Genomic DNA, 17,932 nt, shown 5'->3' with positions numbered 1-17,932 from the left:
TCGCGTTATCAAACATTCTATCAAGTATAAACACATGCCCCCGTCTTATTACAATGATGCAACAACTCTGATCATGCACAATGCTTCTCATTCATTATACGATGTTTACATTTTCATCATCTCATATGCACCGATTTCCAACCTCAAACGGGACACAGTCAAAACTACAATCCATCATTGAGACAACGGTAGTCTATGAGATCTGGAAACTTTCACTTTCAAAATGAGCATAACAGTACTTGTAATTCAGAGCACTAACCAGGAAAAGGACGATATGCAGAAGCTCTATAGTAGAGTAGAGTCTCAAGAATCCAACAGCTTCACTCCCTTACATGTGAGAAGGTGTTACTGTTTTCGGAGTGGCAAAAGAATAGCAGCCAGGCACTCATTGAAGAAGAAACAAAAAGCACGTAAACAAACAAAATTTTATTTCAAATAGTGAACACATACTGCTGAGATAAATAAAATGATCAGCAGCCGTTAATGGGTATAGAGCGTTCATATCGTATCTTCCTAAAACACAGAATGCTGATTTCCATTGGAAGCAATTACCTAGAACTAGAAGACCGTTGGATTTTAATCTCATGTTGATATATTAGCAATTGAAGCTATAAACCGAAAAGCAAAACTAATATCGGAGCTGAGATCGCCAATACCAGGGAATGGGATCCAAACCACTTTCCAGCTCCAAGGTCCTGAAACATTGAAACCATAGCAAACTGGACAGGTTAATAGAAATGATCGTAAAGCTAACTGTATCAGAAAAAAAGTAACTGTATTCCATTCATGATTCAATGATAGTAACCTGCTATTGCATTTCCATAGTTTTCTCATGTCCCTCTGAGGTTACCCTGTATAATGTTCCATATTTTTAGGAGATGATCCGTATCTACTCATTTTTATTCAGTATCCTGATATGTCCATTTCGTTTCGTGAGTTAAGATGACACTCTTGGAAATGGAGTCTTTTTATGGAACATTACAAAAAGGAATAGGAGCAATCAATTCAGGACAAAGGGGATAGTTTGTTAATGAAAATGAAGATCTCTGGATTGTGGTTAAACAGTTATTCTCTTAAAAACAATAGAAGTTTTATTATAGGTGGTTAACTAGTTATGAACATACCCAAGTATGAAGAGAATAAAAGTTGAACTATTGGAGCTTGCTCTATGATGCTTCTATAGCATTACATACCATTTGTGATGAAAACATTTGACATAGTAAAACATTAAAGCGGAAAAAGCCAATTAACATCAGAGACAGGACACAAGCAGAGCAATATAATTGTCCAGACACCACAGCATGCCTACCGAATTGCACCATTTACAGGCATCTAGCGGTTGTTAAGTGAAACCAAGAAAAGAAATTTGGATTAATTACACCGTCCTTCCCTATTACTATAGATCATTATAGACTTGTCCCTTATTGGTTTCAAATCACAAACAACCGAATTTGGATAAGTTACTATTTTAGCCCCATCCTAAACCTAGAGAAAATAAAGGGGAAAGTAAAGAAGGCATCTGTCTTACTTGCCTGAAGGACAAAAATGTCCTTTCTACCTCAAAACCCCATTTTACCCACTCTAGCCGTCTTTTGCCCGGTTTACAACCTCCTCTCTCTCCTCTCCTTGCCCCACTTCTCTCATCTTCCCCACAAGGGCACCACCAACCACTCCCGGCCTTGCAATATAAATCAAATCTACTTCCCATACAACCAAAATCCAGGACAACCAACACCAAAGAAAGAAAGCATGTACAACATTCAAAAACTAAAGATCCTTAATTATTCCAAGAAAGAGTTTAATAAAAAACAAGAAAATATTTTATTATGTATTGAAAACATAAAGAAGGTGGAAGAGTGGCACAAGCAAGTAAAGGGACCCAAAGGATAGCCCCACAAACAGCAACAACTCAGGTGACACCTCATTTTCCAGTATACTATTTTTCTTAGGATTTTCTTGTTTGGTCTTTTCTTTCTACAGATGGTATTTTTATGATGTGAGTGATGGATTCTTGGAATCATAAGCAGATGGTGGGGGGATGATGTTCGTGTAGCATTTTTGTTTTTCCTTCTCATAAAGAAATTGGAAAAGGCCACATGGCGGATGGGGGTGTTTGAGGTCTTCATAGATATTGTACAGTCAACAGTCAGAGCAATGGTGAAAGCTTGATCCTAGCCTGAGCATGTTAAAAGATTTAGAAAATTTTGAGAATCTTCCCGAAGTTGACATTGCTTACTGTTAATTACAAAGAGCCTCCATAACTAAGCAAATAATTAAAACCTTTTTGCATAAACTCCATATTTATAAGATGACAAGGTCCTAAATAGTTTCTCTTAGCTTTTTATGGAATTTTGAGTTTTTGTTAACACACTGATTCTTTCTCAAATTTTATTCAATTTTCTGGGAAACTAAAAAAATTGGAGTGGAATGCTGTTCCTAACTATGACCCATTCTAACCAAGTAATTGGATGAGCTAGAATATTAGGTTTAAAATTTTTAATAATAAATCTAACATAAAAATATATATAAGGACAGCGTGCATAAGATCATAGTATCTATTAGGAGACCAGAAAAATTGGAACAAAAAAAAAAAAGCAATCACTACATATAACTTTCTTCTCAAATTTTCATTTAACTTGTATTCAATTTTACACAGATCTGATGAGGTATCATCAAAAGTCCAAAAAGTTCATTTTCGATATAGTAACACACGAAAAAAGTGAAGTTTATATTTTGTGATCTATTCAGTGTATATGAACATGTAAAATAAAATCATAATATTACTCCTAAGAGAATTACATTCTACCCATACAAGTTCAGGAAATTACATATAACCCCTCAAGGTAGGTTTAAGCAATTAGAATTTTATTTTTGGTGATCACATCATCAGTGACCATTAAGTTGACAAAAGAAAGAGGCCCACTATAAGACGGTCATAACTTACTGGGAACGTTTCTAGCAATTTGGAAACTAAGAGGAGAGGAGTTGGTAGTTAGCTATAGTCACATGGGAGGATGGTGTAATTAATGTAATTAATGCAATTAACTTATATCCCAGAAGCTTAATATTAATAACTCAAGTTAGGTAGAATGTTAAGTTTCTATAACTGATGAAATGCTGCTACAGTCAAAATTCCACGAAACAATAAGAGCTTAACCTGAAACTAGAAAAAAGGAATGCCTCCAAAGAGTCTTGCTATTCATGGAAGACAAAAATGGATGAAATACCAAAAACTTAAAGTGCGTGTAAGATCATGGGATAGCTATTAAATGTGGACCGATAAAATCAAGGAAGGACTTCGTCGATAGTCAGCACCAAAAAGGACTGTTTATACAGTATCAGGCCTTTCATATTCAAAACATAATAAGCTAATAGCGTATTCTGCATACGAACAAGTTATAATCGATATATAAGCAGAGTTCTGGAAGACATAAAACTAATTTTATAGAGTTGACCTCTTTGCACATCCAAGAACTAAGATGATACTAGTTGGGAAAAGCTTATGCAACGGTCATTTGGTTTCTTGTTAAATTTCAGCCCAATAACCTGCTTCATATTAAGGTGGATAATTTTTAAAACTAGAGCATTTTCCTTCTGCACCACATATTGCATAAAACAGCAGTTGTTTACCTCATTTCTCAACGTCACCATCAGAAAATTTATGTTTTGGAATATAGAATCTGTAGATGGAATGTCCACACTTTCTTAATTGCCTAAACTCTGGGAAAAGAAAGAATTATGCATAAATACTTTTAGGATCTCATGTAGAAGATATTATGAGGAAAAACCTCATAAAAGATGCTCCAGAATTGCTGGGCGAAATCTTGTCTACTGTTCATTATTTGTTTTTTTCTTTTTCAACTATTCAACTAATTCACACAGGATTTACTATTCAACAATGAAAATCGAGCCCTTTCACTTCCTATTAGGGTTGTAACGCGAGCCGAGCTGGCCAACGACTTGGTCAGCCAATTGAGAGCCTACTTGAGTGAGGCTTGTCTCATGCTCTTGATTTCAATCTCTAGTTCAAACTTGTCAAGTTTGAAATTCCTTCATAAACTGAGATCGAGCCAGACAAGACATAAGTGCTTAAACCCTACCACGAGCTCAGAAACTTATCTATTTTGAACTTATTATATTTTTAATTATAATATAATTTAATTATTAATAATAGTGTATATATAGTATTATTATTATTCAATAACAATGAATTTGTATTTATTGTTTATTCCTATAATACCATAAATATAATAAAGGTTTAAGGTAATCTTTTAATTTAATAATCTTTAACAAAATAACCACTTTTTGTATTATAATGAATATTATTTTATACATATATTATTTTAATACGTATAATTTGTTGTATACAATACTATTATAAGAAGAAATGGATTAGTGACAAAATTAATAATACAATAAATGTATTTAATAATTTAAAAAATGCAATTCCCATTATTACAAGTAGCACAATCTATTCTTGAATAATTGGATGAGTCAGAGCTCCAGCGTGGTACTTTTAAGTTGAGCTTGAGCTTGAGCCTAACTTGACGAGTTTAATCAGCTCTCGAGCTCAAATTTTTTAAAGCAAGCTTGAGCTTAGCCTAGATAGTTTCAAAAGCTCAATTTAAGTTCGACTTTGACTCTACAATCCTACTTCCTATCAATTTTACTGGAGGGACAAGAAACACTTAAATATCACATTATGTGTGGCTAGTAGGATTTTTATGTTTATGTATTGATATCAATTTGAGATGCCAACAGTGATATATATATATATGTATGTGTGCGTGTGTAAATATAGATATCAAGGAGAGAAGGAGATGAAAGAAGAGAAAATGAGAAAAAAATTATTTTTGTCCAAGTTTGAACTACCTAAAGTTGGTCCAAGTTACACGAACCAAACATTTAGGAATTCTACTCAACTAGAAGTTAGAGGTAAAAAGAAATCCAACATTAATTAAAAAAATTTCGAGCAGTATTGTAACTTTGAGTCTCTCTTCCCAGAGCAACATGCAGGGGCAAAATACATATACTTCACCTCAAAAAACATGAGAAGGTTCGGTGGGTTTGAGTTGAAATTGGAAAATACAAAATAATCAGCTGAATGAATTGAATGGCATTTCTAAGGAGGCTATGCCTTACAAGCTCAACCATGTATAGGGTGAATCTTTCTATATAAACCTAAAAAGACAAAGTAGCACATGATTCAGCAATACTAAAACAGAGAATCTTTCATTTGCCAAAGACCATAAGACTAAGCAGTAATAAACATAAAGAGAAGAAAATTTAGTTACTGATGAATATATTTAGAAAAAGATAATCTAACAAAAATCATAATTGAGAATGATCTTTTGGACAAGTAGTAGAGTACCTGGAAGGAGACACGAGAAGAACTGGCGTATGAAGATTTAAGTCCAGGAAACCCAATATCATAAGAGATACTCCCATCAGCTTTAAACAGTCCATAGTATTTCTCAGAACCTGCTCCACCTTTTGAATTCTCATTAAACAACGCAAATATATATGCTTTCAGTACACTTTTTGGCCTCATTGGAGTTCCTTTCCTCTTGGCTAGCCTCTTACGCAAATTATAGTGGTATGTCCTTGCATTGCTCGGTGTAGCAGCAGGCTCACTTTGGTCTCCATGAGAAGCCCAACCAGTCTCCGTAATTATAACTTCCATCTTTTTGAAGCCTGCATCCTCTAAGGCAGCATAAGCTGCATCAATCTGAGCATCAAGCAAGTTATCATAATGTAAATCAGTTTTCTCATCATATATCCCCTCAGTTGGCTGAAAGAGCGCATAATTTATATCAATTTTATCCGAGTTGTATGTATAAGCCAGAAAGGGATAAGCATTTAGACAGAAAGGAGATCCAATTTGCGAAAAGAATTCCAAAAGAGGCTTCATTAACTGAGCGACACCCTCTTTGAAAATACACGCAGAGGGAGGGTACGAATTTGTAAAAACACCCTGTGAATGAGCTGTAGAAATCTGAACTCGATCATCTATTCCTAGCTTCTTAGTGGCATTGTATATATTTTTCACAGCATCCAATAACGCTACCGCAAGATCATAATCACTTCCTCCCAAAACTTCATTCCCTACTGCGATGCCAACAATGTGTGTCTCGGGAAGGAATGCCTTCACATTATCCTTGACCCAAGTCAATGCATGATCTGCATTAGCACTCATTTCCTTCACATATCCATTGGGAAGTCCAATCACCAATTCAAGCCCAGTACCTTTAAAGGCATTTAGAACACTGTGATCTGCATCATAGATCCTGACATTCTTTATCTTTGCAGCCTTAAGCAGTCTAACAACTTTGTCAGGAGAGGGGATATTATCTGCAATCCTACCATAATTGATTCCATAAGTTCCAGTGAATGCCGTCGCCATAACTGCTGAAAGAAACAGCAAAGAACCTGTAAGCAACAGAGACCTAGATGTCCCCTGATTAAACAAGCTGCAATTAAAACAACAGATGCACTGTAACTGACCTAACTACACAATTTTTCATATACATATAGGCCTAAATACTCAATCCGTTGCAACATCATATTTAGCTCAACCACAACTCTCGGTTTAGCCGAAACCCATAGTTAATCAGATACAAATACTAGAAATTTTTTGGAATTATGATCGGTCATGCACATATCCTTTTTACATGATCATATGCGTGTCCCTAATTTGAATAAATTGATTCTCAGAGCCTTTTAAGCAGCATCTACTTAGCAAACTCTTAAGAAGTTATACTGAGTACATGCCAGCATATTGAATTTCAAACTCATAACATTAAAATATTTACCCCAGAAAGTACAAATCCAATTAAATTGTAAAAACGATAAGCAAGAATGTTTTTAATCCTCTTTCTCGGGAAAGTGACTCCTGATCAGCGAGAGAAGCCCATTTCAGCTCAAACTTATTTGAATTAAGAATCAATTCTCTTTTGAAAAATAAATAAACAAAAAGAAAAGGTACAGAAAGAATCAAGAAAGCAACTGTTACCATTTAGCCCGAGAGAAAAAACCAAAAGCAGAAATCGAAGGATCCTCATCGCTTCCGAAATTCCCTTCTGTACAAATATGACTCTTGAAATGCTTCCTCTCTCACAGAAGGTAAGATCAGACGCTTCCCAACTCTGCTTTCATGCCACAAAATTTTCGCACTCTTCTTTGCAATATCCCAAAGTGAGTAACCAATACTCCCCGAAAGGTCGGTGGTTCCACACCAGCTGGAGGTGCTTTCCGGCGGCGGCGGCGGTGTTTTTGGCTGGGTTTTGGCCGTCGTTTTCTTGACTTCTTGTTTTGTTTTCCTCCAGCGGGAGTGAACGAACGAATACTTGAAACTTGTAATGCTCGTCAATAATGGTCTATAATCAAAGCGTAATACGGTACACAATTCTTGTCGGGAGGTGATTGGATCGTCTTTTGCTTGATTTGTTTAAAGAGTCCAAAGTCCGAACTCCTCCTGCTTAGCGAGTATGTACTTGTTAACGTGTTTTTCTTTTTGAATTGTGAGAGTTGTGGAGAGGGGAATTATTCTCTCTATACGAAATACGATTAATTACGTTTTAGCCCCTTAAATTCTTTGAATTGTTCTATTCACCCTCTAAATTAACAAGTATTGACATTTACCCCTTTTCATTGCGACGGACATTAGCTTGTCCTGTGTTTTAGCTGATGTGGCACCCCTTTTCTATTTAGATTATATTTGAATTACAAAATTTGAAAGTGTCTGGTAATTTTTGTTAGGTATGTTTACTCGGGTTGGATTGGACAATTAGTATATGCTAAGCTCATGCTTATTCTGGGAGTTGGGGGCCGAGCGTGTGGTGAAGACCCGACCAAACCTATTACTGTTTTATCTCAATAATCCAACCCATCTGGAGAGGTGGGCTTAATAATTTGGCTCAGCTGGCTCGGTGGGACAAGATGCGTTGATTACCATTTTGTCCCTCTTGTATTTTTCTTTTCTAGCGCTTCTTAGTACAATAGTTGGCTCACTTTGAACCACTAAAGTCACCAGAAAAAATGCAATATTTAACCATGGTTAATTACTACGGTTAAAAACAAAATACTCATAGCAAATAGTCTTAACCATGGCCATGTAATGGTTGTCGGCCGTGGTATCTGCAAGGGTGGCTAAAACATTTTAGCCATGACAATTATTTTTACCATAACTTTTAATCATGGCAAATAATTTATTCTTGGTGCAAACTCTATGTTTTTGTATCTGTTTTATTTAATCGTGGTCAATAAAAATTATTCATCACGGTTTTTAGTCCATAGCAATTAAAATTATAGCCAATAGTAATTTTTTTTTCCCTAATGACATGTTTGGATTGATGGATTCAAAAGTGAAAATCTCAAATTTCTCTAATAATAACAAGATTTTTTGAATTTATTTGGATAATTTCATATTACAAAGTATTTCGAATCCCTTAACCTTCATTTTAAACTATGTTTTGTAAAATATTGATAAATTTAAAATTTTTCTGGAGTAATTTCAAATGCTTTCCCTAAACCTCTCTCCAAATTTAATTTTTTATATTCAAATGTAGCATTAGTTAATTGTTTGATCCCTTTAATCTTTAATTCATTGTTTAACTTATAAAACAATGTTTGTTTATGTTTAGGTTTAAGTTTAATTAATTGTTGAAGTTTAATTCATTGTTTGTTTATGTTTTCATACGTAACGGTATATAAAGTGAAAACATGTTTGTTTATACGCATTACAAATATACTGATTTAATACCAAAATTCAATATAAAATACAATTTTATTAATAAATCTAAATATATTCTTATTTTCACACACAACCTTATATAAAATAGAAACTTGTTTGGGTTTTTATTTTCAATTTTCAGTTTTGGATAGAATTTTTAGTGAATATATTTAAATTAATTAATAAAATTATATTTATATTAAATTATGATGTCAAAATGTTATATTTCCAATAAAAATATATATAAATAAATATATTTTTACTTTAATTATTATTTCAAAAAATGAATACTGAAAATCAAAATATAAACAAATTCAGTCACATCAAAAGTAATGATGATCACGTCCTACCTTTACTATTATCATTAAGGGTAAATTATAACAACCTCTCATGAGGTTTGGCATAATTATAAATACCCTTTCGTTGTTTGAAAAATTAGCAATACCCCCCTGATTTTAATGATCGTCTAACAATTACCCTAATCCGTTAGATTTCCATCTATTTTTTGGTGAACTGACCAAAATGCCCTTGTGGATTAAAAATTATAATTTTATTCATTTTCTTAATTTTTTTGGACTAAGTGGATAATTTTTTTATAATTTTTAAAAATTTTTCATCCATCTTGTTCGATTTTTTTATAAGTTTTTAATATTTAAAAAAAAATAAAAAAATTGCAGTAAGGGCAAAGTTGACAATTTCACACCTCTATCCAAAAACAACATAATTTCATCAAACATATGAGGGTATTTGTAAATTTTCAAACAATAAGGGAGTAATCGTAATTATGCCAAACCTGATGGAAGATGAATGTAATTTACTCTCATCATTAGTCTCCTCTTTCTCCTCTCTCTCTCTCATTGCCACTAAGATTTGTTTCTTTGCCTTTTTCTTATTTCTCTTTTAATGTTTTATGTTCAGTCTTTTTCCATTAAGCTTTAAAAAAAAAACAAAAGCTTAAAAAATCACATCATATATATTGCACTATGATTCTGTTTTGATTCCACGCCATTCCATTATTTGAACCTAACAACAATGTGTTGTTCGGATGATTCATATTACAAGAGATTTTAAAGCTTTCCACTCTCATTTGGAATTATGTTTTACAAAATATTTTATGGATTTTATGGTGTCTTTCTATTGATGAATTTGTATTTGAAAAAAAAAATTTAGTAAAAAGATTTTAAATGACTTCATCCGAAAGAAATTTGAAATTCATTCACTAGAAAAAGAAATATGATTTTTCGTTACGGTTAATTACTACAGTCAAAGAAGAAAATTATAGCAACTACAAATCAACCACGACTTTGTAAAGACAACTGGCCGTTGTTTCTGCAAGTGTTGGCAAAATATTAGCCATTACTAAAACCATGACAAATGTTTTGGCTATGGCAAGACCTATGACGAATATTGATCGATCGTGGTAAAAAATTTAAGTTTTTTGTTTGATTTTGTTTAATCATGATTAATAGTATAGATTTACCATGGGAAAAATATCATTTTTTGTCCCGTAACTTAGGACCTTTTTACTTTTTGGTCCCATTGGTTATGAGATTCTCACTTTTGATCCCGTAACTTCTAAAAAAAAGCACTTTTCATCCTATGACATATTTTCGTTACATATTTTAACCGAACGTACCACGTGCCCAGCACGTGGCTGTTAGAGCTTTTACACTTTTGGTTTCATATGTTATGAGAATCTCACTTTTGGTCTCATAACTTTCAGAAAATAGGATTTTTGATTCTATAACTTTCAAAAAGTACCATTTTTGGTCCCATGCAATAATCACGTGGCCTTTTCCGTTAAATATCTAATAGAAATGTGTCACGGGACCAAAACTGCTATTTTTTTTTAAAGTTACAGGACCAAAAGTGATAATTTCGTAACCAATGAAACAAAAAGTAAAAAGACCCTGAGTTTTGGAATGAAAAGTATGATTTTCCCATTTACCATGATTTTTATGCCGTGATCATTTATAGTGTACCAAAAATTCAAATTTTCTTTTTATAGTAATACATATTTATCAAAACTTAGATCAAAATTAAAATGAACGAATTTAAAATTCTTTACTTTTAAAGGTATCTAAACATATCCAAAAAAATTATTATGAAAAATATAAAATCCATTATTTTAAATCCTTCCATCCAAACACAATCTATATTTATTCAACTTAAAATAGAATGCAATATTTTTTACAATGATTTGGAGTAAATTTCTATGTATGTATTTTAAATTAACTTTCACAATTGTACGTTAGACTGAATTTGATAACTATTACGTCATTGAGCAATATTTGCATGTTATTATAAATAGGAGAGATTTTACTGTTAGCATTATTCATCCCAAGTGTTGTAAATACACATTCAAAATCTTTTACTTTAAATTAGAGACCCTTTTATATATTTTGTCATAACTATTTAAGACAATTTTTTTCCCGTATATATTTTTCGTAATATTAAATAAATAAATAAAAATAATAATTTACTTTTATGAGATTTTAAAAAATGCGAAAAATACCCCTCCACTCAGTGGTGTGGTACACGCGCTGTTTCTTATTTTTTTAAAAAAATTATTTGCATCTTCATTTTACAACCATTAAATTTAATGAAACACAAATCAATGGCTCATATTATATCTATCATAATATACGATCCGTATAAATATTACCTTAAATCTACAGTTGATAATTTATCTTTACAAATCAATTTATATACAAAGAATTATAAAATATATTTATATATATGTATAATGTATATTTATAATATATATACACTATTTATATAGATAATATATATATGTATAGAAACCTGTCGGGCACTACAAGAAAACAAGACATATATTATAAATAATATTGTAATAAAATTAATCACATAATTAATAATATGGACTAACAATGGATACTCCATAGCAATTGTATATTAAAATTATCAAGAGAGAGAGAGAGATGTGGGCAACAAAATGATTATAAAAATTGGAATTCCGTAGCTAAGGAGATGGACGAATAATGGATATTTTGTAGCAAAATATGTGTTAAAGATATTTAAAGAAAATTAGGTACATAGGCAACAAAATGACTCTAAATATTGCAGCAAAGTGTACATTACTTGAATTTTTATTGCCTCGCTCTCTTTTTTGCTAAATTTTTCTCAATTCAACTCTCTCAAGTCTCTCTTATGTATTGATGTCTATGGCTGACAAACATGGCCTTTGAGTAACGAAATTTTGCCCATTTTTCCCTCTAAAATTGACCGTTAGTTTTGACAATCAAACTAACGGATAGTAGCAACAATGACGGAAAATAAAAATGTTAAATATTAAGTCTAATGACTTGGTAATTTGAGGTACCAAAAGCAAAATAGGAATATAGTTAGGATGCGAAAAGTGAAATTGTCTTAATTTAAAAATTAAACTATAGGATATTTTATTTACAAATGAACTACAAAATTATCATAATTTTGAAAATAAATTTGCTACAAAGTCTCATTTGCAATAGGAATAAAAATGGCTGTGAATTTTCCATTGCTATAGAAATGAATATAACTATAGAACTTCTAATTCTATAATGACGTCACTACTATGGAATTTTGGTAGAAAATTGCTATATATTTTTCGTAGCCATGGCACTGAAAATTAATAGCTACAAAATTTTCACTTCAATTGCTACAATAGTGGCTACAGATTTTATTTTACCATCTCACATTGGTAATGAACAAATAAGATAAGCAATATATAATCATTGATAAAAGAACTCAAGTACATCCATTAGATATCTTTTTTCAATGAGTTGTTCATAATCAAATTTTAGGGTGTACTCAAATGGTTTGGATGCAATTCTCCCGTCCAACAGGCTCGCATGGGGTAACAAATGATATCAGAGTTGACCACCAAGCAGAGTAGGGAACTAAGTGATATGCGGGATAAAGTGCTACGTGCCCATAGGAATGGACCGGAGGTGTGACACTATGAATCTAACAATACAAATTCCGTAGTTAAGATTACAAAAATTATCAAATATTCGCATCGGATATTTCATTATTATTACAACAAAATTAGCTACAAAGAATACATATATTATATATCTATAGAAAAAGCTACAGGAATCCTTAGCCATGAGATAGTTACAAAAATTAAAATAATTGTAGCTAAAATTAACTACAGAGGTATATGTTTATGAAATAGCTACGTAGCTATAGATACATATACATATACATATATATATGAGTACTCCACTTTCCCTCCCCCCTTATAGATCATCGATCACTTTTTTCCCCGACCTCTAAAATCGGCGTCCGACTCAAATTTAGGGTGTTTTTTTTTTTTTTTTTTACTTAATACTATACATGTATATATTGTATGAATATATATAATTTATAATTTATTTATCGTCAAATTTTATTTTTATATTTTATAATTTATGTATACTTTGTATAAATGTGAGTCATTGATTTAATTCAAATAGACCTAGACTACTTATTTATACATCAATATAAACAGTAGATCTAAATCAGGAAAAATATAAGCCTTCGATTTGATTATTCAATCTTAGTTGGTGATAAATATATAAAACAAGATCTAATAATTCACATTAAGAGCATAAAAATAATTTTATAAGGTAAAATTAAGCAAAATTGCATAAGGAAGGCGTGATGCATACCGCATTGCCTGAAGGGATATTTTGCTAATTTTTTAAAAAATTCAGGGAGATAAATTGCTAATCTTTGTTTCACATAGTACAATTATGCTATCACAGTTTCCATAAGAAAAATAAAAAGTAGCACATGAAATGCTCAACATAATATTTTCTAGTTAAATTATTTGTAAGCCTAAGACTGTTGTAACTCTTGGAATTTACCTATGGAAACTTGCAAGAAAAGTAAGATGAGAATAGAGTTGAAGGATATATGCGGCAATGAGATAAACTAATAAATTGCAAAGTGAAAATGTAGTAAAGTAAAATAATAATATACAAAAAAAAAAAGCTTTAATAATTGTTCAAATGTATACTAATTCTAGGTATGATGAGCCTACACAAATTAGCTTACATAAAATTCGATTGCATGTAGAAGGAATAGATCTACACAAAACTCAACTCGGTATGATGAGCCTACACAAATTCAATAAAGAAGAAACCCAAAATTATTTATAATTCAAAAGTAACATTTGGAAAAACTTCCAAATTTTTTAGTTTGTTGAGGTTGAATGCAAATTGATTTGGTAATTAGAAATTTTTTGTTCTACTCTTTATAGGGATTCTCACATATACGCTCGTTATATTCACTACAATGGAATTAATCTTCTTTTAAGGCACAAATATTTGCCTCATGCATATGGTATATATTAGATCAATATAGTTTTTGGGGCACTTAATGTAAGTGTCGAATATTGATAATGGAAAATTATCAAAAGACAATAATATCCCTTGATTAAAGGTGAAAAGAGGATTTCAAGGAAAATCACATTTTATGACAAGTATACTTCATAAGGTAAAATGTTTCATGGCCTGGATTACGCCCAAGATCAAGGAGCCATATCCGCCGTGCGATCTGGATGCTTGATCAACGTAGGACCGTTTGATCTGAAAGAAAAGCATGAGATCTAAGCACGTGTACTTACATTAATGAACGAAGTCGCCTTATAAATATGAGGGATGATTGACAGAGGGAGGTAATGAAATTCTAAACACTCCCTTTATTCTTTTACTGCATATCTCCGTACAGAACTTAATCTAATTTGGGCGTCGGAGTGTCCTCGTCGGGGATGAACCCGACTAGTTTAATCTTTTGTGCTTCAGGTTTTAAGATCCGCCCGAAGGACATTAGATGATCAAGATTCTTGCTCGAGGCTGAAATTCCGTAGCCGATCAATTGGCATCGTCTGTGAGAACGATAAAGTTTAAACCAAGGAAGCATGGAAAGAGATGGAGGAAACATTCCGGGAATGGACAGAACTACAACAAATGATGGAGGAGGCAGGTCTAAATGCAATCGTGGTACATATTAGATCAATTATAGTTTTTGGGGCACTTAATGTAAGTGTCGAATATATTGATGTCACAAGAAGATTTAAAGTACTTAAAATGCCTCTATATTATACTCTACATGGACACACACACACACACATATATATATATATATATATTGTACTGATTAATTTATAAGGTACAAATAAGTGTCCCTAGATCAAAATAAATAACTAATAATAATAACAAACATACATAACTAAAATTGTATTTTATTGAAATACATACATGATTAAAATTGATGACTATATAGTTATAGGAGAAAATGTGTTAAGAGTACAAAATTCACATGATCAAATGTATTTTTAAAAAAGATAGAGGACCAAAAGTGCAACAACCCTATACTTACAGGACGAAAGTGAAAATTTGACAACTTAATTATTAGAATAACTAATATCTATTAACTCTTTAACATTGAGATGTTGGATTTGAATCGTATTTGTAATTTTTTGTATTGTTGACTATTGCATTTTATACTTTTACTTGAATTTGATTTTGATGGTTCATTTTGTATTATAGGTTTCTAAATTAAATTGTTTCGGACATGTAATTTTGGATATTTGATCATAGAATTTTTTTTAATTTTCTGTTAATTCGGTACAAAATTGGACTGAACCGAAATAAGTTCGATTTTTATACAGAAACGAACATTTTTAGTTCAATGTTCGATACGCCATTTCGGTATGCTAAAATTTCGATTCGATTCGATTTGATTTTACTGAACGGACTCTCCTATTAATTTTAAAAGATTTGTTGCTAGTATGTGAAGTTTTATAAACTATTGTACCAGCTTAAGTGTCGAGTTGCGATCACAACTGACACGTGGACTTCAACTAATAACAGAAAAAGTTTTAAGATAATAACTGCACATTTTATTGACGATTCCTGAATTTATAGAATTGCATTTTGAGGTATGTTTAAATTTAAGTTTCAATATAGTAAATTGATGTAGTTTACTTTGAAATAGTATATTTATCATATTTATTTGTTTTATAGGTTTACATATGTTCAACTCTACGTACAACTAATGTGCTTGTCGAAGCTTTAATAAATTGAAATATTAATCGAAAAGTGTCAACAATCACGGTCAATAATTGCATAACCATTGATACCATGATTTATCATCTTTTAGACAAGCTTCCCATGAAAGACATGCCTCTCTATGGAAATGTACTTCATATGTGTTTTTTGCTCATATCCTTAATTTGATGTGTAAGATGGTTTGAAAAATTATCAGCGATTCAATTGAAAGAATACGTGAAGTGTCTTATATTAGACTATTTCATCTAGTAGAGAGGAAAATTTTGAGGAAGCAACTCAGCAATTGCATGTTAGTTGTACGAAAAAATTATATTTGGATTGTAAAACAAGTTGGACCTCAACTTTTTTATGCTAGAAACTGATATAATCTAAAAATATATATTCCCATGATTTAAAAGTTTGAGAATAAACTATAAGAGTCTACCAGCTAAAGAGGATTGAGATAAAGCAAATGAAATTTGTGCAAAGTTGAAAATGTTGGAATAGGTGACCAAAAAGCCAATTGAATTGATGTTATGAAACTATTCACCAATCTTTATTAAAGTAATATTATCTTGATGAATATGATAAGTATTAATTCTTGCAATAATGTGTTTGATGTGCTTACCAATTACGTTAAATAGCGTTTTAACGTCACAACAAATTCCCACAAGTCAATTGGATAACTCATATAATTGGGTTGCGCATTGGATGACAGCTTTGAAACCAACACAAGCATATGGAATTAGAGGTTTTTTTTGGTATGAGGCTCTTTGATTTTATTCTGTAGAAGTTGTAGCTAAACGGTTTTGAGTGCCAGCAATTCAGCATGGAGATTTGGTCAGAACCAAGTTTCATGTCTTCGAAAATCATCTATTGTCATTAAAATATATTGATTCCCCTTCCAGATCTTTAAGAAAGGTTCCTGGAGCTGAATTTAGGGAGGGAGTTCTAGTACGTTGTTTTTAGCGTTATTTTGAGGGTTAGTCTGAAATATTCCAAGTTAAAGACCTCGAGACTAGGCATCGAGGGTCCTACAGAGATTTGCTCGAACTTAAAGAACCATTACAGTCACATACATATTGCATATGGTTGTATATTGGATTCGGCGAGAGAAGACCGTGTTTTGGCCATGGTCATTATAAGCTTTGTCCAATGTAGTCAAAATTTGTAGTGAGGACAATGGGTTCCAAGAAGAGAATACATCCCCTGTTAGTATATGACAGCAGTCTCTCCTACGCGCTTTGAGATGCGTTCCAAGTTTTAGAACCTGTGCTACAGTAGTTGGTCGAATATGAAATGATTTTATATGTCGATCGATAGAGCAAAAGCAGTATTGACTTTTGAGCATAGATGCCTAGTCCAGAATGAGAACCGATACCCAATTTTATTCTCCAGACTAAGGTCGAGAGATGGTTGATGGAAGGAACTTACTCGTATGGAACTCGAGAGCCTTAATGTTCACGCTAATATCACCTAGTGTCTAGTATTATGGACTGTTGCCAAGCGGCCACACATGATGATGAGCGTTTTTTATTAATGGTTGCTAAAAATAATTAATTAAACTAGAGTTAATTAATCAATTGTGCCGAACACAAGCTTAAGTCTAGTTGAGGGTGAACCTAAAGAGTTTCACACAAATCACTGTGTAGGTGAAAGAATTAATTTATAATTAATTATAGAATATAAAGAATTAATTGAATTGAATTAAATTAATTCTCGAAAAGCAGAAATGATTAGATCATTTATACGTGGGATAATCCATTGGATAGATGACCCAAGAATTAAATTAATTGGGCTTATTTTAATTAATAAATTAAATTTATTAATTTAAGGATATTGGGTTTATATTTTTTTTATTGCATTAAATGACATTGGACTATTTACTTGGGTTTTAATTAAATTGAAAATCCATTAAACTTTGTGTTGGTTTTGAACTTATTTAAAATGAAGCTCGTTCTACTAAAGTAAGGCTCAAGGTCAAGTTGACTTCCTTATATAAAAACAGGAGTTTCCTCCTTATAATTAGAAAAGAAGGGTTGGCCGAGTGGATGCTTTTGGCAAGCACCGGCTCGGCTAAAAGTAGTGCTCTTTTATTTGATATGATTTGCAATCATACTACATGGAAGGTTACTTGATTGTTGGGATTGAATTTGAATGACTA

At 32.0% G+C, this 17,932-nt stretch overlaps 1 protein-coding gene across 2 annotated transcripts; it reads right to left on the bottom strand.

The window, feature by feature from the left end:
• Nucleotides 1-411: 411 nt before the first annotated feature.
• Nucleotides 412-7,512, bottom strand: LOC105162136 (glucan endo-1,3-beta-glucosidase 11). Of its 2 annotated transcripts, none has more exons than XM_020693935.2 (3): nucleotides 7,013-7,512; nucleotides 5,372-6,405; nucleotides 412-695 (listed from the first exon to the last, which is right to left on the bottom strand). In XM_020693935.2, the coding sequence occupies exons 1-3, from the start codon at nucleotides 7,059-7,061 to the stop codon at nucleotides 609-611; spliced, it is 1,170 nt and encodes a 389-aa protein (XP_020549594.1). In that variant the 5' UTR covers nucleotides 7,062-7,512; the 3' UTR covers nucleotides 412-608. The 2 variants fall into 2 exon arrangements, with proteins under 2 accessions (XP_020549594.1, XP_011078399.1); XM_011080097.3 differs by having other exon boundaries at nucleotides 5,372-6,408; nucleotides 7,013-7,511.
• Between the last annotated feature and the right edge of the window lie 10,420 nt (nucleotides 7,513-17,932).

The sequence above is a fragment of the Sesamum indicum genome, linkage group LG5 (assembly GCF_026168435.1).
Source record: "Sesamum indicum cultivar Baizhima isolate 11 linkage group LG5, ASM2616843v1, whole genome shotgun sequence".
Classification (NCBI taxonomy): Eukaryota; Viridiplantae; Streptophyta; class Magnoliopsida; order Lamiales; family Pedaliaceae; genus Sesamum; species Sesamum indicum.
Note: the sequence above shows the minus strand (reverse complement) of the source record. Positions and strands in the feature narration are given on the sequence as shown.

Coding starts and splice junctions, on each gene's coding strand:
- LOC105162136 (XM_011080097.3), bottom strand. CDS start 7,061: ATGAGGATCCTTCGATTTCTGCTTTTGGTTTTTTCTCTCGGGCTAAAT. Junction 6,409..7,012: donor TTTTTCTCTCGGGCTAAATG/GTAACAGTTGCT, acceptor TGTTTCTTTCAG/CAGTTATGGCGACGGCATTC. Junction 696..5,371: donor CTTCTCGTGTCTCCTTCCAG/GTACTCTACTAC, acceptor TCAATGTTTCAG/GACCTTGGAGCTGGAAAGTG.